This window comes from Xenopus tropicalis, chromosome 10 (genome assembly GCF_000004195.4).
Source record: "Xenopus tropicalis strain Nigerian chromosome 10, UCB_Xtro_10.0, whole genome shotgun sequence".
Taxonomy (NCBI): domain Eukaryota; kingdom Metazoa; phylum Chordata; class Amphibia; order Anura; family Pipidae; genus Xenopus; species Xenopus tropicalis.
In genome coordinates this window covers 21,663,638-21,689,843 of record NC_030686.2, presented here as the reverse complement: position 1 = coordinate 21,689,843, position 26,206 = coordinate 21,663,638, and the positions used below count along the sequence as shown (strand labels likewise).

At 41.5% G+C, this 26,206-nt stretch overlaps 1 protein-coding gene across 1 annotated transcript in view; it reads right to left on the bottom strand.

Annotated features, from left to right (window-relative positions):
* The window catches only part of becn1 (beclin 1, autophagy related), a 38,499-nt gene that overhangs the window by 6,367 nt on the left and 5,926 nt on the right, over positions 1–26,206 (bottom strand). Inside the window, exons 3-7 of the mRNA NM_001033940.2 lie at positions 19,564–19,628; positions 18,807–18,865; positions 18,214–18,304; positions 17,764–17,900; positions 17,309–17,503 (exon numbers count right to left, since the gene is read on the bottom strand). Coding sequence (NP_001029112.1) covers positions 17,309–17,503; positions 17,764–17,900; positions 18,214–18,304; positions 18,807–18,865; positions 19,564–19,628 — 547 coding nt within the window. The remainder of the gene's footprint in view (positions 1–17,308; positions 17,504–17,763; positions 17,901–18,213; positions 18,305–18,806; positions 18,866–19,563; positions 19,629–26,206) is intronic.

The following is a 26,206-nucleotide window of genomic DNA, read 5'->3' as shown; positions in this document are numbered from 1 at the left end:
CCGGCCCAGGGATTTTGCCGGCAGAGTGAACAAGGATGAAAGAAGCGCTGCAGGTACCCCGGGCTGGTGCGGTTTTCTCAGAACAGGGGCACCAGCCTGGGGTACTAGATAAGCGATTAAAGTCACTTGGGGGTGCCTAACCCCCAAGTGACTTAGCTTTTCCTTCTCCTTTAAGAAGACTGCTGGCATATTTTACATTTATGTTAAAAAATTAGCCTTAGCCATGACTTGGTTCTTGGTTTTAGCTAATTAACTGCATATAATAGAATATGTTAAATGAACTCATTAAAGGGATACTGTCACGATTTTCATGGTATACTTTTTATTTCTTGGTTTTATTAAGGTATTCAATGTTAGTACATGTGTTTGGTATTCCTAAGCGATACAATACAAGAAAGTTGCATGTCTTACAATAAAGTAGAATGATTGTTTTCAGTTTTCCAAAATAAACAAACATTAATCAAACATAACAAATGTATGCTGTTTCTGTACAGTTGAATAAAATACATTTTCCCTACACCTGTTGTGTTACAAGTGTCTTATTTTATAAATAAGAAGTAATCTTATTATTGTTGGGAAGTTCATATGTGTACTTAAGTGTGTTAAAGTCCAATAGAACTGAATTGTGACATATCTTTTACATATTTTATAATAAAGGAAGCTCAAAGATGTGGGTCTGGAATCATTGCCAAGTGTGTTAATTTGGGATTGCACCACAGGGGAGTATAACTTGAGCAGTGGTTCTGTGGCCTAGGGAATAAATTAAGAGTTCTTCACATGAACCTATAACTTGTTCTTCCAGGCGTGTTGCTGGGTTGTTTGGGTTTGAGGATGCCCACCACCATGCTGTGGTTAGTTTTGCCGCTAGGTAGTAGATAAAATGTTGGGGGCAGCTTGGCCTCCCACATCTATAGGCAATTGCTGTTTCTTTAAGCTAATTTTTGGAGTTGAGGAGTTCCAGTACAATTGGATTATTAGGGATCTAATCCTAAGAAAAACCCTAGAGGGAATTTTGTTAGGTGTCTGTCTGAATATATAGAGGAACTTTGGCAGGATAATCATCTTAAATAGATTAATGCGGCCCAGTGGAGAAACTGGAAGGTGTGCCCAATGCCTTGATTTTTTCTGATTCTAGGAGTCTTAATTAGTGACATCAGACTCATTTTATATATATATATATATATATATATATATATATAGTCCAAAATAGATGCCGCACTCACAGGACTTAGTATAAAATAAAGAAATATTTATTTGATGGAAAACACGTCAAACTAACGTTTCGGCCGCATCCACAGCCTTCTCAAAGTGAACAAACAAATTACAAACCCACTCTTAAACCAAGTTTGGCGCCAAACTGTAGTTCATGACGTCATTGTGTGTCAGACCAATCACCAGTCCCTTGTGTATAAACCCAAATACAAACATATATACAAATTTATAATACAAAATTCATGTATATTGTGTAGAGAACAAACATAGCTAAAGCTATAGGTAGAAAATCAAGAGAGAGAAGGACAGATAAGTGAAATAAAAGTCCAGATGCAGACGGCTATACCGTGGAGTTGAACTGTAACTCACACTCTGTGGGTGCCGGATATGGTTATGTGTCAATAAAAACAAAAAGAAAAGGATCACGATGGATATCGCAGGGGCAGTCTACAGCTTCTTAATGTCAATGGCACTGGAAAGTAGTTATACAGGGATACTTATAGGGCAAAATATAGAAGTGCTGAGCTGTCCCGCGTAAGAGCGCGTTGCCATGGTGATCTAGTAACGCTAACTATTGTAATACTGTGCCAAGCCATGCAATCGCTACCCTTCGGGAGTAAGTAGTCAACGCAGAGTGCTAATTTAGCTGAACGTTGGAGATCTATAAGTACTCTCACCCCGATCGGCACCATGCCTCCAATGTAGATCTGTGTGCCAGGTTACCATGGTGACCGTCCCGCTCACTCACTGTCTGCGAGTTTCTTAACAATGCCAGTGCTGGACGGATACACCTTCTCATAGCCAGAGAATAGTAAGGCCCACGATCTTACCACTGTATATTAAGTGGAAAATATTCTGATCGTGTATTCCATTGCAGGAAGTGACCATCTCAGACAGGGAGCACCAATAGGATAAGGGATCCCGGTGGGTCATAGTTTATCAACATGACACACACAAGACCCCCAGACCAATAGTCAGCTTCCCATGTTTAGGCAATTCAAACTCAAGTTGATCGTAACTGTGTCAAATGGAGCACATCAGTCACTAAACCTCGGCATAACTCAGATGGAGGGGTGCATAAAGGACCGGAGAAGGGGCATACTCATCACAAGGAAATATGGTATTAACATGTTTAAGCTGTTTATTGCTGTTTTGGTAAGGAAAAAAAGTAAAGAAAAAGCAACAAAAATAATAACAAAATAAAAAATGAAAAATAAAAACCGTCTACCCCTCAGTAGTGTGTTATTTTCAGGTAATCAACTCAAGTATAAAGCCGAAGAAAAAAATTTTTGATAGGACACCAAACATTTGTAGACTAGAGAATATACCCGTGTAGTAAGGACCTTCAGACAGAGAGAGAAAAAGAAACAGAAAGTAACAACTATGTAACAGACAAATAAAGTGTATGGTCGATCATGTATGGACAATGTTTCAAAAATCCAAATAAGGTACATCTATCTTATTTTGTAGTTTAGTTATGCACAACATTTTTCAGGCTGCTAGATACATCTTCAAACACCGTATAGTGCAAATAACAGCTAATTAGACCAGGGCAAACTTGATATTATCATATATAGAATCATACTGTATTGGTATTCATAATGCTAATCCGAAGAGGCACTGTGAAATATGAAAACACTTAAATAGTTATTGAACTAAAGGTAGAATGCAGAATAGGATACAAGTTCGTTCAAGCCATGGGAACTGATAGTATTGAGTCGATGCATCCATTGGAGTTCTCTCTGTAACAGAAGTTTGTCCCGATCACCTCCGCGAATCAAGGGTGGAATGTGATCAATAGCCATGCATCGTAAGCTGGCCAATGTGTGTTTATGAATAAGAAAATGTGAAGCCACTGGTGTGCTTGCTTCCCCAGATTCCAAAGCCGCTCGTATTGCTGATCGGTGATTAGCCATCCGGTCCCTAAATGTGGTAACAGTTTTCCCAATGTACATAAGACCACAAGGGCATTTAATAAAGTAATCAATGTACTTTGAAGTGCAGGTTAATCTATGCTGGATTCGTATCTGTTGGCCCGTGTGAGGGTGGTTAAACGTGGACCCTGAAATTAGGGCATTACAAGTAGTGCAACTCGGGCACCTGAAACATCCCACCCGGGTAGAAGAAAGCCAGGTGTTGGGGGTAGTGGATTGGTAGCAGTGACCAGGATCAGTTTTTACTAGAATGTCCCTCAAACTGCGTCCTCTCCTATAGGCAATCCGGGGTGGGTGTCTGAAAATGGGTGGTAGGCAACGGTCTTTCTCAAGAACGGACCAATGATAGAAGATTGCTTCAATGAGGGTTTTTTTGTCCGAAGCAAAGGTTGTCAAAAAAGTGAGTCTCTCCTCTGATGTCCTCAATATCCTATCCCCTGTTCCAAGTACCGAGGCTTGGGTAAGGGGTGTTACTTTGTTCCTTGCTGTTTCTAATAACTTTGGGTTGTAGCCTCTTTGGATAAATCGTGTCTCCAGTTCATCCAGTTGATGTTGTAGTTTCAGTGGATCCGAATTATTTCTCACCATGCGTACCATCTGTGAATACGGAATACTTTGAAGAATATGTGGTGGATGGCAAGATGAGGAGTGTAGCAGCGTGTTACGATCGGTTTCCTTCCTATATGTTGTCGTGGTAAGGGTAGATCCTGTTATGCTCAATTCCAGATCCAGAAATGAGATGGTGATTGGATCAAAATGCGCTGTGAAGCGTATAGTTGTGGAAAGAGAGTTCAGGTCTTTAATCATAGACCAAAATTGGGTGGATGTGCCCGTCCACAGTAAGAACAGATCGTCGATAAATCGAAACATTCTATAGATATATTTACCATAGACAGGTAGAATAAAAGTTTGTTCATACTGGGCCATAAAAAGATTGGCAAAAGATGGTGCCACATTCGAGCCCATACTGGTGCCACTGATCTGCAAGTAATATGAGTGTTCAAATTTAAAGTAATTCCGTGTCAGGCAATGTGTCAATAGTTCAACAAGAAATTCAGTAGGTGGTCTGTTGTTATCCAGATGAGTCGCAAGATGATTCTTAATGTTAGCTATGCCTTCATTGGTAGGTATCACTGTGTAAAGTGACGAGACATCCATCGTAGCGAGTTTAGTATCAGGTGGCAGGGATAGAGTTGTTGTAATTTGTGCAGGAGGTCACCTGTGTCTCTGATATATGTATGTGTCCCTTTGACAATAGGTTGGAGAAAGTGATCAATGTACATGGACAGAGGTTGTAGCAAGGAACCCCTAGCACTCACAATGGGTCTACCCGGGGGGGAGGTTAGATTTTTGTGGATCTTTGGTAGGGTGTATAGAATGGGACAAATGGGATGTCTGTTTGTGAGGAAATTAAACACATCCATGTCTATAAATCCACTAGTGAGGCCCAAATTAAGTGATGCATCAATCTGTCTTTTAAAGATCCATGTAGGATCCTTGTCCAATTTTCTATAGGTGCCTGTGTCCGCCAGTTGATTCAGAATCTCTTGTCTATAATTTGAGTAATCCAAAATCACCACTCCACCCCCCTTATCCGCAGGTCTGATAATGATGTTTGGATTTTGAGCCAAACTTCGCATAGCTTCCCTTTCAGATCTAGTTAAATTAGGGTGCCCAGGTACATGTGAGTATTTCTGTGTCTCATCAATAAGGAGTCTTGTGAAGGCTTCTATGGATTTGGGTGTATTAGGTGGTTCATATTGGCTGGGTGGTTTAAAGGGCCGTGCAGATGTGATCGGGGTACGGAAATGTTCCTTTAATTTCAAAGTACGTTGGAACCTATGTAGATCAATCATGGTGTCTAAAGTTTGTGTCCTATGTGTGGGGACAAAGGACAATCGTTTTGATAGTAGACTCAATTCTGAATCTGTGAGTGTATGTGAACTTAGATTAAATACTACCTGTTCCACTGTTTTTTTGCCTCTTGTTGAACGGGTGCTTACTCCCCCCCCTTCTCTTATTGGGGCGCCCCCTGTGCGTGTTCCTAAAAAAAGGGGAGGGGAGGGACCTGAGATGTGTACAGTGGGACTATTAGAGGAGGTTTGATGTCTCCCCCTTCTATATCCACGGCCCCTAGCTGGGGTGTCTGAGTCAGTGGAAGATGTATAAGGTGAAGGATCTGTGCGAAAATTTGAAAAGCGTGTGGTATTCCCAGTAGGGCGTGTTTCCCCACCCGTTAACCACCTGTAAACCCTTCTATTCTGATAATCACCTGTAACAGTGTTAACTTTCTGTTTTTTAAATTTATGAAGATCAGTGGTGAATTGTGAGAGTTGATTCTGCAGTTTTTCAACCCACTTGTGTTCCTTATCACGTGTCAATGTTGGTAAATGTGCAGATTCAAAAGCGGATATATCAGTGTGAACAACTTTAAGGTTTTTGCTCACCTCTTCAATCACCAAGAGAATAAGGTCCATAGAGCACTTATTCAAAATTTGGCACCACTTTTTACAGAATTCGATGTTGTTCCGGCCAATAGTTGGTATATTACGGATCCTGAAACCTCTGGGGATGTGTTGTCTCTTATAAAAATCTGAGAGATAAATACCATGCAGTTTAAGTTCAATTTCTCGCTCCTTGAGTCTCAGAAGTTGATGATATAGGTCTGTATTAGATGATATTGGTGTGATGTCATCTGCTGTTTCTTCAAACAATATATCTGCAGCTTCTGCATCCGAAAATTGGAGACCGGTCAGTGGGATATCGATCATATCACGAACATCAGCAGACGCCATCACAATGGTCTCTCAGTAGGCGATGATAAAGTAAATTCATATAGCTGTAAAACTCGGGTGCCGTGCTTAAAAATTTCTTACTAGAAAATGCATGCAAGTAGGCACTCACGTTTATCCAAGTCCAAATATGCCTGGGTGCAGTATAGTGTAAGTAGTAAAGTCCAAAATAGATGCCGCACTCACAGGACTTAGTATAAAATAAAGAAATATTTATTTGATGGAAAACACGTCAAACTAACGTTTCGGCCGCATCCACAGCCTTTCTCAAATTTTCGCACAAATCGCATAGAATCTTCACCTTATACATCTTCCACTGACTCAGACACCCCAGCTAGGGGCCGTGGATATAGAAGGGGGAGACATCAAACCTCCTCTAATAGTCCCACTGTACACATCTCAGGTCCCTCCCCTCCCCTTTTTTTAGGAACACGCACAGGGGGCGCCCCAATAAGAGAAGGGGGGGGAGTAAGCACCCGTTCAACAAGAGGCAAAAAAACAGTGGAACAGGTAGTATTTAATCTAAGTTCACATACACTCACAGATTCAGAATTGAGTCTACTATCAAAACGATTGTCCTTTGTCCCCACACATAGGACACAAACTTTAGACACCATGATTGATCTACATAGGTTCCAACGTACTTTGAAATTAAAGGAACATTTCCGTACCCCGATCACATCTGCACGGCCCTTTAAACCACCCAGCCAATATGAACCACCTAATACACCCAAATCCATAGAAGCCTTCACAAGACTCCTTATTGATGAGACACAGAAATACTCACATGTACCTGGGCACCCTAATTTAACTAGATCTGAAAGGGAAGCTATGCGAAGTTTGGCTCAAAATCCAAACATCATTATCAGACCTGCGGATAAGGGGGGTGGAGTGGTGATTTTGGATTACTCAAATTATAGACAAGAGATTCTGAATCAACTGGCGGACACAGGCACCTATAGAAAATTGGACAAGGATCCTACATGGATCTTTAAAAGACAGATTGATGCATCACTTAATTTGGGCCTCACTAGTGGATTTATAGACATGGATGTGTTTAATTTCCTCACAAACAGACATCCCATTTGTCCCATTCTATACACCCTACCAAAGATCCACAAAAATCTAACCTCCCCCCCGGGTAGACCCATTGTGAGTGCTAGGGGTTCCTTGCTACAACCTCTGTCCATGTACATTGATCACTTTCTCCAACCTATTGTCAAAGGGACACATACATATATCAGAGACACAGGTGACCTCCTGCACAAATTACAACAACTCTATCCCCTGCCACCTGATACTAAACTCGCTACGATGGATGTCTCGTCACTTTACACAGTGATACCTACCAATGAAGGCATAGCTAACATTAAGAATCATCTTGCGACTCATCTGGATAACAACAGACCACCTACTGAATTTCTTGTTGAACTATTGACACATTGCCTGACACGGAATTACTTTAAATTTGAACACTCATATTACTTGCAGATCAGTGGCACCAGTATGGGCTCGAATGTGGCACCATCTTTTGCCAATCTTTTTATGGCCCAGTATGAACAAACTTTTATTCTACCTGTCTATGGTAAATATATCTATAGAATGTTTCGATTTATCGACGATCTGTTCTTACTGTGGACGGGCACATCCACCCAATTTTGGTCTATGATTAAAGACCTGAACTCTCTTTCCACAACTATACGCTTCACAGCGCATTTTGATCCAATCACCATCTCATTTCTGGATCTGGAATTGAGCATAACAGGATCTACCCTTACCACGACAACATATAGGAAGGAAACCGATCGTAACACGCTGCTACACTCCTCATCTTGCCATCCACCACATATTCTTCAAAGTATTCCGTATTCACAGATGGTACGCATGGTGAGAAATAATTCGGATCCACTGAAACTACAACATCAACTGGATGAACTGGAGACACGATTTATCCAAAGAGGCTACAACCCAAAGTTATTAGAAACAGCAAGGAACAAAGTAACACCCCTTACCCAAGCCTCGGTACTTGGAACAGGGGATAGGATATTGAGGACATCAGAGGAGAGACTCACTTTTTTGACAACCTTTGCTTCGGACAAAAAAACCCTCATTGAAGCAATCTTCTATCATTGGTCCGTTCTTGAGAAAGACCGTTGCCTACCACCCATTTTCAGACACCCACCCCGGATTGCCTATAGGAGAGGACGCAGTTCGAGGGACATTCTAGTAAAAACTGATCCTGGTCACTGCTACCAATCCACTACCCCCAACACCTGGCTTTCTTCTACCCGGGTGGGATGTTTCAGGTGCCCGAGTTGCACTACTTGTAATGCCCTAATTTCAGGGTCCACGTTTAACCACCCTCACACGGGCCAACAGATACGAATCCAGCATAGATTAACCTGCACTTCAAAGTACATTGATTACTTTATTAAATGCCCTTGTGGTCTTATGTACATTGGGAAAACTGTTACCACATTTAGGGACCGGATGGCTAATCACCGATCAGCAATACGAGCGGCTTTGGAATCTGGGGAAGCAAGCACACCAGTGGCTTCACATTTTCTTATTCATAAACACACATTGGCCAGCTTACGATGCATGGCTATTGATCACATTCCACCCTTGATTCGCGGAGGTGATCGGGACAAACTTCTGTTACAGAGAGAACTCCAATGGATGCATCGACTCAATACTATCAGTCCCCATGGCTTGAACGAACTTGTATCCTATTCTGCATTCTACCTTTAGTTCAATAACTATTTAAGTGTTTTCATATTTCACAGTGCCTCTTCGGATTAGCATTATGAATACCAATACAGTATGATTCTATATATGATAATATCAAGTTTGCCCTGGTCTAATTAGCTGTTATTTGCACTATACGGTGTTTGAAGATGTATCTAGCAGCCTGAAAAATGTTGTGCATAACTAAACTACAAAATAAGATAGATGTACCTTATTTGGATTTTTGAAACATTGTCCATACATGATCGACCATACACTTTATTTGTCTGTTACATAGTTGTTACTTTCTGTTTCTTTTTCTCTCTCTGTCTGAAGGTCCTTACTACACGGGTATATTCTCTAGTCTACAAATGTTTGGTGTCCTATCAAAAATTTTTTTCTTCGGCTTTATACTTGAGTTGATTACCTGAAAATAACACACTACTGAGGGGTAGACGGTTTTTATTTTTCATTTTGTTATTATTTTTGTTGCTTTTTCTTTACTTTTTTTCCTTACCAAAACAGCAATAAACAGCTTAAACATGTTAATACCATATTTCCTTGTGATGAGTATGCCCCTTCTCCGGTCCTTTATGCACCCCTCCATCTGAGTTATGCCGAGGTTTAGTGACTGATGTGCTCCATTTGACACAGTTACGATCAACTTGAGTTTGAATTGCCTAAACATGGGAAGCTGACTATTGGTCTGGGGGTCTTGTGTGTGTCATGTTGATAAACTATGACCCACCGGGATCCCTTATCCTATTGGTGCTCCCTGTCTGAGATGGTCACTTCCTGCAATGGAATACACGATCAGAATATTTTCCACTTAATATACAGTGGTAAGATCGTGGGCCTTACTATTCTCTGGCTATGAGAAGGTGTATCCGTCCAGCACTGGCATTGTTAAGAAACTCGCAGACAGTGAGTGAGCGGGACGGTCACCATGGTAACCTGGCACACAGATCTACATTGGAGGCATGGTGCCGATCGGGGTGAGAGTACTTATAGATCTCCAACGTTCAGCTAAATTAGCACTCTGCGTTGACTACTTACTCCCGAAGGGTAGCGATTGCATGGCTTGGCACAGTATTACAATAGTTAGCGTTACTAGATCACCATGGCAACGCGCTCTTACGCGGGACAGCTCAGCACTTCTATATTTTGCCCTATAAGTATCCCTGTATAACTACTTTCGAGTGCCATTGACATTAAGAAGCTGTAGACTGCCCCTGCGATATCCATCGTGATCCTTTTCTTTTTGTTTTTATTGACACATAACCATATCCGGCACCCACAGAGTGTGAGTTACAGTTCAACTCCACGGTATAGCCGTCTGCATCTGGACTTTTATTTCACTTATCTGTCCTTCTCTCTCTTGATTTTCTACCTATAGCTTTAGCTATGTTTGTTCTCTACACAATATACATGAATTTTGTATTATAAATTTGTATATATGTTTGTATTTGGGTTTATACACAAGGGACTGGTGATTGGTCTGACACACAATGACGTCATGAACTACAGAGAGAGAGAAGGTCCTATTGAGGACTGAAACATCAGACTCTTTTTAACAATATGTCTTAAATAAACTTTTGACAAATTTTAGGGTGTGCCGGCCACGGAATATTTATTGATATATATATATATATATATATATTAGTCTGTTTAAGTCTGAATGGGGATTGACAAGAAACAAGAGTGTCGTCAGCAAATAAAGAGTTTTTTTTAAGTTAGGGGACCCAACTTCAGACCAATTATGTTCTCTGCTTGTCTAATCTTAAAGGAACAGTAACACCAAAAAATAAAAGTGGATTATATTTTTATTACTTTAAAGCTCTGTTGCCCTGCACTGGTAAAACTGGTGTGTTTGTTACAGTAACACTACTATAATTTATATAATAAGCTAATGTGTAGTCATGGGGGCAGCCATTCAAGCTGGAAAAAAGGCACAGGTTACATAGCAGATAACAGATAAGTTCTGTAGAATACAATAGTGTTTTATCTGTTATCTGCTATGTGCCTGTGCCTTTTCTCCTTTGAATGGCTGCCCCCATGGCTACACAGCAGCTTATTTATATAAATTATAGTAGGGTTTCTGTAGCAAACACCCCAGCTGTACCAGTGCAGGGCAGCAGCACATTATATTTTAGTTACTTTTATACACTTTCATTTTTTGGTGTTACTGTTCCTTTAATCCCCAAGGGTTCCGTTGCAATGGCAATATGTTGAGGTTGGTTCTTATTCTAGCTTCAGGTGATTTATATAGTGCCTGTATCCATTTCACAAAATTAGATTTGAAGCCTAAAGATTTCAGTGTTGCCCAAAAATAAGGCCATTCAACAGAGTCAAACGCCTTTTCATTATCTAGGGCGCCAACCACCCTTGACCCCGCATTGTCGTGGGTTACCATTATATTTGTATGTAGGCATCTTAGATTAACATCAATGGGTCTGCCTGGTACAATATCAGGAATTGCTGTATTCTGTGCCTCATCCTTGCTCAACTGTGCTAGGGAATTTGCCACACTTATCTCACCATTTTATGACATTAGCGATGTGATATATAGTAGATTTTTTGTAACCTGCTCTGTTTGGGCCACTAGTAGCTGTGTTTGTTTACTTTGCCAATTAGCTATGGTTAGAGGATTGGGATTGTCTATATTTTGTTTTTCCCCCAAGAAGACATCTTTCTCTAGATTAAATTTTAGCTCTGTATTGGGAATCTAGTTGTACAATGTGTAGCATATATTCACCTCTTACATATGCTTTGAGAGTATCCCAGACTATTGGGGTTGGTGCTTTTCTATTGTTTACAGTAAAGAATTCTTGGATGGTATTAGATATGGGTTCCTCAAATTTAGTATGGTTAACCCAATACTGGCTCAGACGCCATCTTCTACCTTTTGGATTTGGGCCTAGTTGTATAATAACCAGTATAGGGGAATAATCAGAGATTCCTCTTATAAATATCTGGACCTCTGTGGTTGCTAGTTCAATTTCATGGTTACCTAGAGCTAGGTCAATATGGGAAACAGAAGTATGTGCTGAACTGTAACAAGTAAATTTGGTACTATTAAATTAAACGTATCTGCCCATTTCCCTAGAGACGGGTCATGTCTAACAGGTATGGGGTGTCTGCCTATATTTCCACTCATGACATTAAATATCGGTGCTGTTGGGAGGGATGCTATTTTCCCCATCAGATTATATAAAATCTTGTCACAAAAGGGTGGGGGAGACATACACAGAGACAATAGTGATTAACTTACCATGCAGTTGCCCATGTAACAATCAAGTATCTACCCCCAGGGATCTGAAATAATATTATTCATATTGTCATGCCAGGCACCATGGCCCTGGCATGGGAAAATTGTTATACCTGGCAACCTTTTGCTTTGTCCACCAGACCCCCTCTAATTAAACACCATCACCGTCTAGTCTCCCGCAGAGACCCTTAATTAAATATGCAACCCGGGCCTGCTGGAAGGTGACAAAGTTAGCAAACCCCTCAGACTAGCCGTATCCAGCCATTTGTAGGGCGGAAACCTGGGGCTATTGCTTTCTTTTGATCTGGGATCAAAGAGGTCAGCTGGGGGACCTAGAGCAGCAGGGGGGGGGTGCAGTTATCAGAAAATATGGATTATAGAAATGGATCCATATCTCCACTGTTTTAAGGTCCACATCCTCATAAATCACATAGGATTTATGAGGAGGCCCCAGGCTTCCCAATGATACCAAACAGGGACTGCCTATACCCATCAGTGAGGAGGGATGGGTTCTGGGGGACTGGGACATGAGACACCCCCCATGTTTGGTATAATTTTGATCGCCCCCATATGGGTTAAGACAAGCCCCTATTGTCATAATAATATTGGGTACTGGCAAGTACCAATATTATATGACCAGAAACTGGCAGGAGAAGTACAGATCTCTACAGGGGAGGTCCGGTGACACACCCCTGGGCACTCCCTTCTCATGAATACAGTAATGAGGGAGGGTCCCAGCAGTAGGATAAAAAAGGGCACAGACCCAGGTACCAGTTAACTCATATTGTGAGGCTCCATGTTCTTTTGGGATTGTGAGTTCACTGTTTCAAACTCTTGCCTCAGGAGGGCACAACAGATCACTCGGTAATGTACTTAGAGTTTTCTCTGTGTTTTTATCTCCGTTTATTTTATTTACTGTTTTGCATGTATGTTTCTCTTTTGTAACATCTTTTTAAAATTGCACTGTTTACCCTGGTAATATTAAATATAAAATTGAATAAGTTCTGTCCTTTGGCTCTATATCAATTCCCACGTACCTTGTATGACTGCTCAGGCCTAGAGGTGTACTAACTGCTTGGCTGTGTGTATGCTAATTAGCTAGTGGACTGTCAGTAGGACAGTGTGTATGTAAATTAACCGTGGTTGCTGGTGTGTGTAAGTAGTAGAACTATCCCTCACTGCAGTAGGAAAGTTGGTGTATGGAATATTTGGGTAACTAGGTTTCTATCACCTGTTAATAATAGATGGTGGCAGCGAAATAGTTGTATTTGGGGCGGTGGCTTGTTTGGGGGTGCTTGATGTTAGTCTAACCTGTGTGAAAGGTAACTGAGTGTAACCCCCTTGTACCCCGTCCCGGTGTCAGGCGCGTCTGTGAGCGACACATATTAAATAGACATGACTTGGCTATGAGAATTGATACCCCTCTGGAATATGTGAAGAATGGCGCATGGTATGCTGCTGCTATCCATGGCTGTTTTAGTGAGATTAGTTTGCGTCTATCAAAATGAGATTCTTGTAGGAGTATGATATGGGCGTGGTTGTTCACCAAACCCCTTTTAATAGATATGCCTGGCCCCCTAAACATTCAACGAAATTATGGTTACATTTGCGATGGAGTGTAGGTTCTATATATTTTCCATAGGGGTTAACAGTTATATATATTTGGCCGTTACTAGCTGCTGTACTACGTAGATTTGTTTGTGTATAGGGAAATAAAACATTGAGCATACAAACCATCGATTAACATTCCCCTCCCTCTTTCCCTCCCCATCCACCATCTTCCCCAACATTTGTGAAAATGGATTTACACCCTGAACTTCAATTTTAACCTGGGAACTTGTGGACCTATGTCCTGATGAGAGACTTTATGCTGAAAGGTTGGATCTCATTAGTTCTGTGCCCTTGCTGTTGTTATTTGTTTCAGTGGTTCACGGAGCCAGAGTAGTGTGGTATCTTTTCAGGTCTTTATTTGCTAGCTTGCCTGTTCTCGAGCCAGGTGAAAACCTCTTCCGGTGAGTTAAAGAAGTGTGTTTGGTTTGCATCAACGATTCACAGTTTTGCTGGAAATATTATGCATAGGGGAGGTTTAGTTGTATACGTTTTTTTGATTTCAGTAAATTTTTGTCTCTGAATTCCTAGGGAGAAGTCTGGATATATGAAGACTCTTGGGTTTTCATAAATTATGTTTTCTTTGTTCCGGGCTTCTTGCAGTATTTTGTCTCTGTATCTTTATAATTGAGCAGTCTGGCTATTAATGGTCTTGGTGGCGCACCAGGTGGTGGAGCTGTCCAGGGATTCTGTGCGCTCTTTTTATAGTAAAAGTCAGGGAGAATACATTGGAGCCAAATGTCTCTTTTATTCAGTTTTCCAAAAATTGCTCAGGTTGTCTTCCCTCAGCTCTTTCTGGCATTCCAACTATCCTTATATTGTTCCTCCGAAGCCTGTTCTCCAGATCGTCTGCCTTGGCCTCCATCTCTGCCAATCTGCGGGCCATGGATTGTAATGGCATGGGCTGAATAGTGTCCTCTATATCACTCACTCTCCTTTCCACCTCCTGTGCAGATTTGTTGGATATCATGATGCATTATATTGATATCAGATTTCAGCTCATCTATCTTGCCAATATTAGTAGCATGATTGGAAGAAATTAGAGCCATTAATTCTGAAAGAGTAGGTTGAGAAGGTGCTAGGGAGCTAGGTGTGTTTGTAGGCTGCATGTCAGTGTCTCCCAGCTGTAAGTGAGGCAGAGAGGATTGTGCTGAGGGAGAGTGGTGTGCCATATCTATAGCATGCCCCTGTTCTATGTGGGGATCTCTGGCATACTTCTCTAGTTGTTTGGCTGCACTGGTGGCTAACTATTCCCCTCTGATCAGCCTGGTTTGGGGCCGCCACGTTTGTAGGGGCACTTGCTGTATCACAGGTATGGGTGCCACCTTGAATTGGTTCTCTTCGTGGAGGCAATGTGTGCTTGCCAATCTGCAAGTGGTATTTCCCCATCTCGTACGTACGTGCCCTTCTTGGTGATATCTCCCCTACTTGGTTAAGCAGTATAATTTTAGAGTCCATTGGGAGTGCAATATCAGTTTTATCTTTTATCAGCTATATTACATTTTCCCAGAAGGGTTTGATTCTAGGGCATTCCCATGTCCATAGGCGGATTTTCAATAAGGCTAGGGGAGGCTAAGCCTCCCCAAACCGTCTTGGCACCTTAAAAAAACAAAACAAATAAAAAAAAAACCTCACTCCGTTTCTACACTGTCCTGGAAATCATCTGTTCCAGCAAGCCGATTCTGCTGTGCTCCGACTGGATCTGTCTTCTTGTGGATTCTCCAATCAGAGCACAGCTTTCTTGACAGACAGTAAAATTGACCAATCAAAGCACAGATGTGCACAGGGATTGGGAGATTTTGCAAACTGAAGGCAGTGCATAAATGAAGACTGAAAGGAATAATCTACAGACTGTGACCTTTACCTGAGAACCAACTCTCAACTTTTGCTGCAGATTTCATCCTACTCCCACAGGTGCTATACACAGGTACTATACACGGGTACTATACACAGGTGCTATACGCAGGTGCTATATGCAGGTGCTATACGCAGGTACTATACGCAGGTACTATAAAGTTCTAAAGGCTGAATCACTAGTTGAAATTAAATAGGTTTTTTTTGCCTGATCTGACATTTATTATATCCCTATCCCCTACCCTAACATATGAATGGTAAGTTAACTCATTGTACATTTATATATTTGTTGTTTTTTGCAATTACTATTTTGTTTTTTTACTTTTGTCATTGTTTTGTTCATTTCTAGTTCCAGTTGGTGCCAGTGTTATATTGCCAGGGCTTGAATATCTGCCATCCGTACCCACTGCTTCTCATGGCATGTAATATGCTGGTTTTGTAAATACAGACTGTGTCTCACTGTATATAATGTGCCTGGGGTGTCAGTACCCACTGCCTCTCTCTCTAGAAAACTAACTTTAACACATATAAAGAGGAGGTTCACTTTTAAGTTAACGTTTAGTATGTTATAGAATGGCCTATTCCTAGCAACTTTGCAATTGGTCTTCCTAATTAATTTTTTTATAGTTATAGTTTTATAGTTATAGTTTTTTATAGTTCTTAAGAAATTCCAATCTCTTGTTTAAACCACCACTACCAAACGGAGAGCTGCTGAACAAAAATCTAAATAACTGAAAAACCATTAAAAATAAAAGAGGACCAATTGCAAATTGTCTCAGAATATCAATGTCTACATTATATTAAAAGTTAATTTAAAGGTGACCTACCCCTTTAAGCTAACTGATCCTAAACACAAATGGATGGAGAACCCCTCACAGAAGTGCACGTATGAATACTTTTACATCCTAAGCATTTTAGGGTAAAAAAACCCTCCCACCCGCACTTTTGCGCAGTATCCCTGGGAATCAGTAGGAACCACAAGAGGTAGTTGGGAGGTTCATTTTTTACACCAGCAGCAAATCCACTAAGTCTCACATTAGCTATAGGTCACACTCTGTATGGCCCATCTTTAGCCTCCCCAAACAAAAAAGTCACCCTCCGCCTATGCCCATGTCATATGCAAAATGTTTGCATACATACTTGCAAGCATGCTGACATCTTGGGCAGTTCGGAGATAAAGTGGGATTAATATCACGTAACCGTTGTGGCGTAAGATAGTATTTCTATGTAAATAGTTTAGTTGAGTCATCTTATCCTTACTACTAATGACCCCGTCAAAGGCAGAGTCTAAGTCTAGATATCCTCCCATTGTTCTGTTGTGATTTGGGGGATGTCCCTCTGCCATTTTGTGTACAATTTGTTCAGGGATGCACTTCCAACTTGTATTAGTTGTGCATAGAAGTTTGAAAGGCATTTTTAATAATCTCATTGTGTGTGATTATTTCTACATGTCTTGGGGTTGTATCAATTGGTATATGCCCAAACTGGGCTTCCACAGCATGCCTTAGTTGTAAATATCTAAAGAGCATCCTATTAGCAATTGAATATTTAGTAGTGTAGAATCTGCCATAACATCCGCCAGATATTTGATGCCGTATTGTGCCCACAATTGTGGGTCTGGTATTGTTTTAAAGTGTTTTAGATGGGGGTTACACCATAATGGGAGACTGACTTTACTTTATGCTGAAGAAAGCCTGTGTTTAAGATATCATGTTGAACTGCTGAAGTTGATCCAGAGATACTGTAAATGGACAGTTGTAGCAAAAGTGGGGGAACAAACTGTAAAATCTATGATGTGTGGCACTTTAAATGATGGACCACGCCTGCAAGAAGGGTATATAGACTATCCATATTGACTGGCAGCACAAGGCTTAACAATTTATGTAAATATTTCTACCTTCTCATACACTTACCGAGCCTCTTCCTGCTCCAGCCTCTCTGCTTCCTCTCGTACTTTCTCGATGTCCTTAGCAACTAACTCGCGGTTTCGTTCCACCTCCTCTAACTCCTGAATAAGTCTATCCTCATCCTCGGCTAGCTCCTTCAGTTTGGCTTCCAGTTTCTCTTTGTCATCTTCATTCATTCTTTCCAAAATCTCCAGGCACCGTCTGGAAGATAACAAAGCAAATGAACTGTGAAAGTGGATGTGTCTTGTCAAGTTAATGTAGATTAGAAATTTAGTTAATGAAGACATGAAAAATGAGAGGCTAACCCTTCCTTTGTAAAATGTGCAAAGCATTGTGAGGTATGTGGACAAACCTACATGGATTTAATACAGTCACATGGAAAATCCTCATGCTCCTTAGGTAATTAGCATTAAGCAAACATGCCATTATAGTCACATTGTCATATATGTTCAGTTTCATACTTGTAATTTTGACACTCATTCTCAGTGATGTTTAACTGAGTATCCAGCTGGTCCAAAAGAGTATCTGTGCATTCCTCACAAAGTGGATGGTCCACATCTGTCTGCCCTGACATAATGTCAAACAAATCCCCCGTCACCTGCAAGAAAACATAAAATATGCAGGTCATAAGCATCTCTCATTTCCTTCCTGCAATAGGAAGCCAGTATATACATATACCTAGCCTGAGCCAGATAAATAGACCTTGAATTAAAACAACAACAAAAAAATATTAATGGTTTAGTAGTAAAAATGCAAATTTAATTGACACAAAGCATTAATAGTTTTTTTTAGAATATTTATTGGGCTTATTGGGTTTCTCGCTTTTTAATAAAAAAAAAAAAAGATATACAGTATGCTATATCTTGCATACTGCCATAGTAATGCAGCTTTGCATGCAGTGAATAGCTTACCTTTAGCCTTCTGCTCAGATTCTCCATGGTGCCTCCATCGGATGCTTCTCCTATGAGTGTGAAACTAGTTGCACTTTCTGTGGACATCATTCTGTGTATAAAAACAGATCTGTTTAGGGCTAGAACTAGCTGTAGGTAGCAGAGGAATATGCCTAGTTTGCAGATGTAGCAGGAGGGCAACTCCTAGAGAGCCACCAGCAGGAAAAGTGAAGGAATAGAGCAACAAACAACCGCAGAGGTGGAGGTGAGCAAGTGAGCAACTAACAGGGGGTGGGGAGGGAGTGAGTGAGCAGTGGTGTTGAAAAGGTGTTCTGGATGGGCACCAGCCAAGTAGTATTGCGTTGGGCACTAAACTACTTAGCTGGACTCTGGATCTGTTATTCGAACCAAAGAGTAGCATAGTTGTAAAATTGTAATCTGAAAAGAATGGCACTGCTAAAGTTGGCCACATACAGCCAAATAATGGTGTGAGTTTGCCTAAGTGCAGGCAGCATTAATGTGTATCTCTGCTCATAAAGTGAACAAGCAAACATATACACATTAGCTCTTAATTATATGTATTGCACGGTTGCCATTTCCAATATTTATTGTACCTGGCTGGAGGGATTAGTCTTCGGGATACACCATCTGTTCGGTTTTCTGCAAAGGTTTCCTATAAACAAATAAGCAGGAGACACAGAAGAGTTGTATATATTAGACTAAGGGTAATGATACATGGTTACTACTTGTAGCCAGATATTGGTTGCGGCTGCAAAACAGATTATACTGATAATTGTCTCTATGTGTGTTTTATCAATTCTCAATATAGTCAATGGCAGGATATTTTCTGGTGTTTTGTAGCCACATCAAGTAGCTGGCTATAACTAGCTCTGTCATAGCCCTAAACCAACATTCTTCCCCGTCCTGTCTTTAACAATGAATGTCCTTATTATTATTATTATTATTATAAGGGCCACTTGGCAGGTTTTGTTAAGTTTTGTTAAGATTTGAGCTATAAACAGCTTGGGGATAATATAATGAAAGCAGTGCATAATATGCTCTAGGCCTGATAAACCAAAGCAGCAAATCCACAGGCATGAATTATTGCTCTGCTTTTTAAAGGCAAACATTTGCTTGTTTGCAGTGGGTTACTACGCTGGGAGCAAACACTGGGGGTGGCCACTGGTAGAAGGTGAGCACAGCTATAAAGTGCCCCTTTGTCCCTGAGTTCCTCAAGAGTAATATTAGCAGGAAATAATACAGGTCACGTACTTTTACTTGGTGACAGTAGGTGTAGTGGCATTCACACAAAAAAAATCTGTGCTTCTTAAATAAATTGTAGTAAGACTTGTGTTGGATTGTGTCACTTACCTCTATATTTGAATCCACTTCTTGGATGTCACCTGGCTTTACTGCTGCTGTTGTCACCAGAGGGGCTGTAAGAAACATTACTGTTATATTGGCTAGTACATAGTAACATAGTAACATAGTAAGTTGGGTTGAAAAAAGACATACGTCCATCAAGTTCAACCATAATGCCTATACCTAACCTGCCTAACTACAAGTTGATCCAGAGGAAGGCAAAAAACCCCATCTGAAACCTCTCTAATTTGCCTCAGAGGGGAAAAAATTCCTTCCTGACTCCAAGATGGCAATCGGACCAGTCCCTGGATCAACTTGTACTAAGAGCTATCTCCCATAACCGTGTATTCCCTCACTTGCTAAGAATCCATCCAGCCCCTTCTTAAAGCTATATAATGTATCAGCCAGTACGACTGATTCGGGGAGGGAATTCCACAACTTCACAGCTCTCACTGTAAAAAATCCTTTCCGAATATTTAAATGGAACCTCCCTTCTTCTAAACGGAGTGGCTGCCCTCGTGTCCGTTGGAAGGACCTACTGGTAAATAAAACATTAGAGAGGTTATTATATGATCCCTTTATATATTTATACATAGTTATCATGTCACCTCTTAAGCGCCTCTTCTCCAGTGTAAACAGACCCAACTTGGCCAGTCTTTCTTCATAACTGAGACTTTCCATACCCTTTACCAGCTTAGTTGCCCTTCTCTGGACCCTCTCTAACTCAATAATGTCCCGTTTGAGCACTGGAGACCAAAACTGAACAGCATATTCTAGATGGGGCCTTACCAGTGCTCTGTAAAGGGGAAGAATAACCCCCTCCTCCCGTGAATCTATACCCCTTTTAATACAGCTCAAAACCTTGTTTGCCCTTGCAGCTGCTGCCTGGCATTGCTTGCTACAGCCAAGTTTATTATCTACAAGGACTCCAAGGTCCTTCTCCATTATGGATTTGCCTAGTGCAGTCCCATTAAGGGTATACGGAGCTTGCATATTTTTACATCCCAGGTGCATGACCTTACATTTATCCACATTAAATCTCATCTGCCACTTAGCTGCCCAGATTGCCAGTTGGTCAAGATCCTGCTGCAGGGATGTCACATCCTGGATAGAATTGACTGGTCTGCAGAGTTTTGTGTCATCTGCAAACACTGATACATTACTCATAATACCCTCCCCTAAGTCATTTATGAACAAATTAAACAAAAGTGGACCCAGTACAGAACCCTGAGGGACCCCACTGAGAACCTTACTCCAAGTAGAGAATGTGCCATTAACAACCACCCTCTGTACCCGATCCTGTAGCCAGTTTTCTATCCATGTGCAAACGACTTCACTAAGACCAATAGACCTTAGCTTAGAAAGCAGTCGTTTGTGGGGAACGGTATCAAATGCTTTGGCAAAATCCAAATAGATTATATCTACTGCATCCCCACTGTCCAGCTTCTTACTTACCTCATCATAAAAAGCAATTAAATTGGTCTGACATGACCTGTCCTTCATAAAGCCATGCTGATTACTGCTCATAATGGCATTCTCCACTACATAATTTTGAATGTGATCCCTTAACAAGCCTTCAAATAACTTGCCCACCACGGATGTCAAACTTACAGGCCTATAATTGCCAGGCTGAGATCTTACTCCCTTTTTAAATATGGGAGTGACATTCGCCTTCTTCCAATCCCTAGGTACCACACCTGATGAGAGCGAGTCTGAGAATATCAGAAACAAGGGCCACTGCAATTCTGCCCCTAGCTCTCTCAGTACCCGAGGGTGTATTCCATCTGGCCCCGGTGCCTTGTTTACATTTATCGTGTGTAACCCTTTAAGCACCATATCCTGTGCCAACCACTGTATAGTTGGAGCTGAGGCAACAGTGAAGCTATTGGGTGGGACTTGGCCCACTGGCTCCTCTACTGTATACACAGAAGAAAAGAACTGGTTAAGCACATCTGCCTTTTCTGTATCCGCTGTAACCATATTGTTATTATAACTCAATGGGGCCACACCCTCAACCTGCATCTTTTTACTATTAATATACTTAAAAAACTTTTTGGGGTTAGTCTTGGCCTCGGCCGCGATGCGCTCCTCATTTTCTATCTTTGCCTTCCGGATTGCTGTTTTACAACACTTGTTATAGTGTTTATATTCATTAAACGCAGCTACTGTCCCCTCTGACTTATATTTCTTAAAAGCTTTCCTTTTTTTCCCTATTAACTTCTTTACCTCAGAGTTAAGCCACATAGGGTGATTCTTAACACTTCTACTTTTTCTTATTAATGGAATGAATTGAGAACAGTAATGATTTAATATCATTTTAAATGACAACCATTTCTGCTCTGTATTTTTATCAGAAAACATAATGCCCCAATCTATGCCCTGAAGCGCTGCCCTTAAGGAGCTAAAATTTGCCTTCCTAAAATTCAGTGTCTTTGTTGCCCCTGTGTAAATTTGTTTCCTGCACCAAACATCAAATGAAATAACATTATGGTCACTATTACCCAGGGGTTCAACCACTTGCACATTTGCTATACGTTCTGGGTCATTAGAGATCACTAGATCTAGTATAGCATGGTTCCTGGTTGGCTCCTCAACAACCTGTGACATAAAATTGTCGTGCAGCAAGTTTATAAACTTGTTCCCATTTACTGTCCTGGCAGTACTATTGCCCCAGTCAATATCAGGGTAATTAAAATCCCCCATTATTATCACTTGCCCCAAACTAGCAGCCTTTTCTATTTGCAACAGGAGCTGGGCCTCCTCCTCTTCGCTTACATTAGGGGGTCTATAGCATACCCCTACAATTAGTTTGGTAGATTCTTTACTATCTGTGAGAAGCTCAACCCATAAGGATTCAGCTCCCTCTGTTCCCCCCATAACTTCCTCCTTAATATTTGCTTTTAAGTCGTGCTTAATGAACAGACACACTCCTCCTCCTTTTCTATTGCCCCTGTCCCTCCGAAACAATGTATACCCCCCAATATTAACTGCCCAGTCATGAGACTCATTCAACCAAGTTTCAGCAACACCAATCACATCATATTTCCGCTCCAACGCCAGTACCTCCAGCTCTCCCATTTTACCAGTCAGACTCCTTGCATTGGTAAACATACATTTAATACTGGTTCCGGCGTGAGAATGACGTGTAAACAACTTATGGGCCTCCCTGCCATTATCAGCATCCCGAAGCAAGTCTCCTCCCCCAATTTCCCTTACTATGCCCACTACCTCATCTATCCTGTCTACCACAGAATTTCCCGCTGCACCCTCCCCCCCCACTCCTAGTTTAAAATCTCCTCCAACCCTCTAGCCATCTTTTCCCCCAAAGCAGCTGCCCCATCATCATTGAGGTGCAGCCCATCCCTGGCAAAGAGCCTGTAGCCGATTGAGAAATCAGTCCAGTTCTGGAGAAACCCAAAGCCCTCCTCTCCTCCCTGCACCAATCTCTCAGCCACGCATTAATCTCCCTGAGCTCCCGCTGCCTTCTTAATGTTGCTCGTGGCACAGGTAATATCTCTGAGAAAATTACCTTGGAAGTCCTCGCCCTCAACTTTGCACCTAGCTTTTTAAAATCGTTCTTGAGGACTTCCCCCCCTCCTCTAACTTTGTCATTGGTACCTATGTGTACCAAGACCGCCGGGTCTTCCCCAGCCCCTCCCAACAATTTGTCCACTCGTTCCACCACATGCCGAACCCTAGCACCAGGCAAGCAACACACAGTTCGGCATGTAGGGTCTTTGCGACAAATTACCCTATCCACCTTTCTAATAATTGAATCCCCTACAACTATAACCTGCCTTCCCTTCCTAGCACTACTCCCCCCACCTGTATTAGAGGTGCCGGCTCCCAGGGTGCTCTGAGAGTCAGCCTGCTCCATACATGCTAGCTCAGAGCTGCCTTCCCCAGCATCTTCACCTAACGCGGCAAATCTGTTGGTTTGTACAAGCTTTGAACCAGCCCCCCTACCCTTGTGTCCCCTACTTCCCCTCTTAACTGTTACAAATTTGTCTCCCTCATTAACCTCCACTGTCCCTTTCCCCCCCCCCACTACACCGGCCCCTGCCAGTGGTTGCTCAGTGAGCCTCCTGTTCTCCCCCATGCTTGCAGCTGCCCTCAGTGCTGCCAGTTCCCCCCTTAGATTCTGCACCTCAGATTCCAAGAGGAAAACCCACCTGCATCTCTCACAAGTAAATGCTGCATGGAACTGCTGCTCCAGGACCACATACATGCGACAAGATGCACACTGAGTAACACCAGCAATCATACTGCAACTCATATTGCAACTGGGTACTTACAGTCTCCCGAGTGCAATCCCTTGTATAGTGCCTTTTAAGTTTCAAACGCCTTTTTTGTTTTTAACGCCTGCTATACACTTAAATCTATATGCAACACTTTAGATTACATGCAACTCTCGCTAGCAGCTCCCAAACTCGCTGTGCAGTCAGAAACTTATTGAGGTTCAAACCAAACAGCCAAATGTCTGTTGAGAATTTACCAGATTTACTCCACCCCCTTAATTAGTATGCTCAATCAGCCAGGTAGCACTTACAAGTCACACAGCAGTTAGTTAATTGCACTTACTTTCTCCTTTCAACCAGCACTCCCAGCATGCACAGTAAACCCCAAACGCCTTTTTTGTTTTTAACGCCTGCTATACACTTAAATTTACATGCAACACTTTAGATTACATGCAACTCTCGCTAGCAGCTCCCAAACTCGCTGTGCAGTCAGAAACTTATTGAGGTTCAAAAAAAATCCCAAATAGTTTGTGTTTAAATCAATCAAGCGGCTGACTCTCTTGCCAATTATGAGTGCTCCCTAAAAATAGCGTGAAGCTACTTAAAGGAGAAAGAAAGGTTAAAACTTAGTAAGCTTTATCAGAAAGGTATATGGTCTATGCTAAGAACTCTCCCCCCCTTAGGAATGTCTGAGCCAATCAGCAGGAAGCTTCCTCATAGTCTTACAAACTGAGCATGTACACTGGTCTTGCTCTTGGTGCAGGAGCGAGGCATAATGGGAACTTCCTTTAAACAAAACTATTTGTTTTTCCTATGAGGCTTCTGATCATCTGAACGGGAGAAATATGGGGAGACTTAAGGGCACTATTGAGAGAACTGAAGGTATGCCTGCAGCTTGAGATTAACTCTTTATTAGCCTTTCCTTCTCCTTTCAAAGGACAATGTGTCCTGAGAAACCGGACTGCTGCAACTTGGTCTTCCACAATTTGTCACTACATTCCAGACAATCTGGTTATATGTACTGTGCCAGAATGTAAATGTCGGCACCTGAACCAGAGGTGCATTGCAAAATTCTATAAACAAGATTCCACAAATTATAATGTATAATTAAAAATGGGGATATATTATGCCCTATGTTATATTAAAGGACATGTAAACCCCACAAACAAAAATTTAATCAGTGAACAGCCTCTTTGAAATCTTTTAATACCTGCCACACTGGTTGTCCAGTGGTTACTAGTCTGCAACATCTCCTTAATCACTTAGATTTCTGTTTCCTCCTGAAACGCATTCAGCCCCCTCTATCAGGAATTTGCTTTGGCTGTTGGCTTGTGGGCATGCTCAGTTGTTCTCAGCTCAGATTACTAAACACGCCCTCCAGTCTAGCAGCCAGTGAAAAGATGGCATTGCTGGTTCCCATAGAAACTCAGCTCTAGCTGTGTGCTTCAGTTTTCTTCTCCTGAGCTCAGGTTTACCATTACAGTGCTCAAACAAAGCAGAACTTTTATCAGAGACAGTTCTGCCTGTGTGAGCCTATATTCTTGATGAAATATATGCTGAATAAGGGTCTGTGTGTGTATGCGGTTTGCAGATTTAAATGTATCTGATTATGTATCAGGAAAAATGGCCACTGGGTAAAAGCTGCTATTTGCTTTAGGAACATGTGATGGTGGTGGCAAGCGGAGGGGATATACAGTGGATATCAAAAGTCTACACACCCCTGGTAAAATGTCAGGTTCCTGTGCTGTATAAAAATGAGACAAAGATAAATCATTTTAGAACTTTTTAGAACCTTTAATGTGACCTATAAACTGTACCACTCAATTGAAAAACAAACTGAAATCTTTTAGGTGGAGGGAAGAAAACCAAAAAAACTAAAATAATGTGGTTGCATAAGTGTGCACACCCTCTTCTAACTGGGGATGTAGCTGTGTTCAGAATTAAGCAATCACATTCAAAATAATGTTAAATAGGAGTCAGCATACACCTTCCATCATTTAAAGTGCCTCTGATTAACCCCAAATAAAGTTCAGCTGCTCTAGTTGGTCTTTCCTGAAATTTTTTTAGTCGCATCCCACAGCAAAAGCCATGGTCCACAGAGAGCTTCCAAAGCATCTGAGGGATCTCATTGTTAAAAGATATCAGTCAGGAGAAGGGTACAAAAGAATTTCCAAGGCATTAGATATACCATGGAACACAGTGAAGACAGTCATCATCAAGTGGAGAAAATATGGCACAAGTGACATTACCAAGAACTGGACATCCCTCCAAAATTGATGAAAAGACAAGAAGAAAACTGGTCAGGGAGGCTACCAAGAGGCCTACAGCAACATTAAAGGAGCTGCAGGAATATCTGGAAAGTACTGGCTGTGTGGTACATGTGACAACAATCTCCCGTATTCTTCATATGTCTG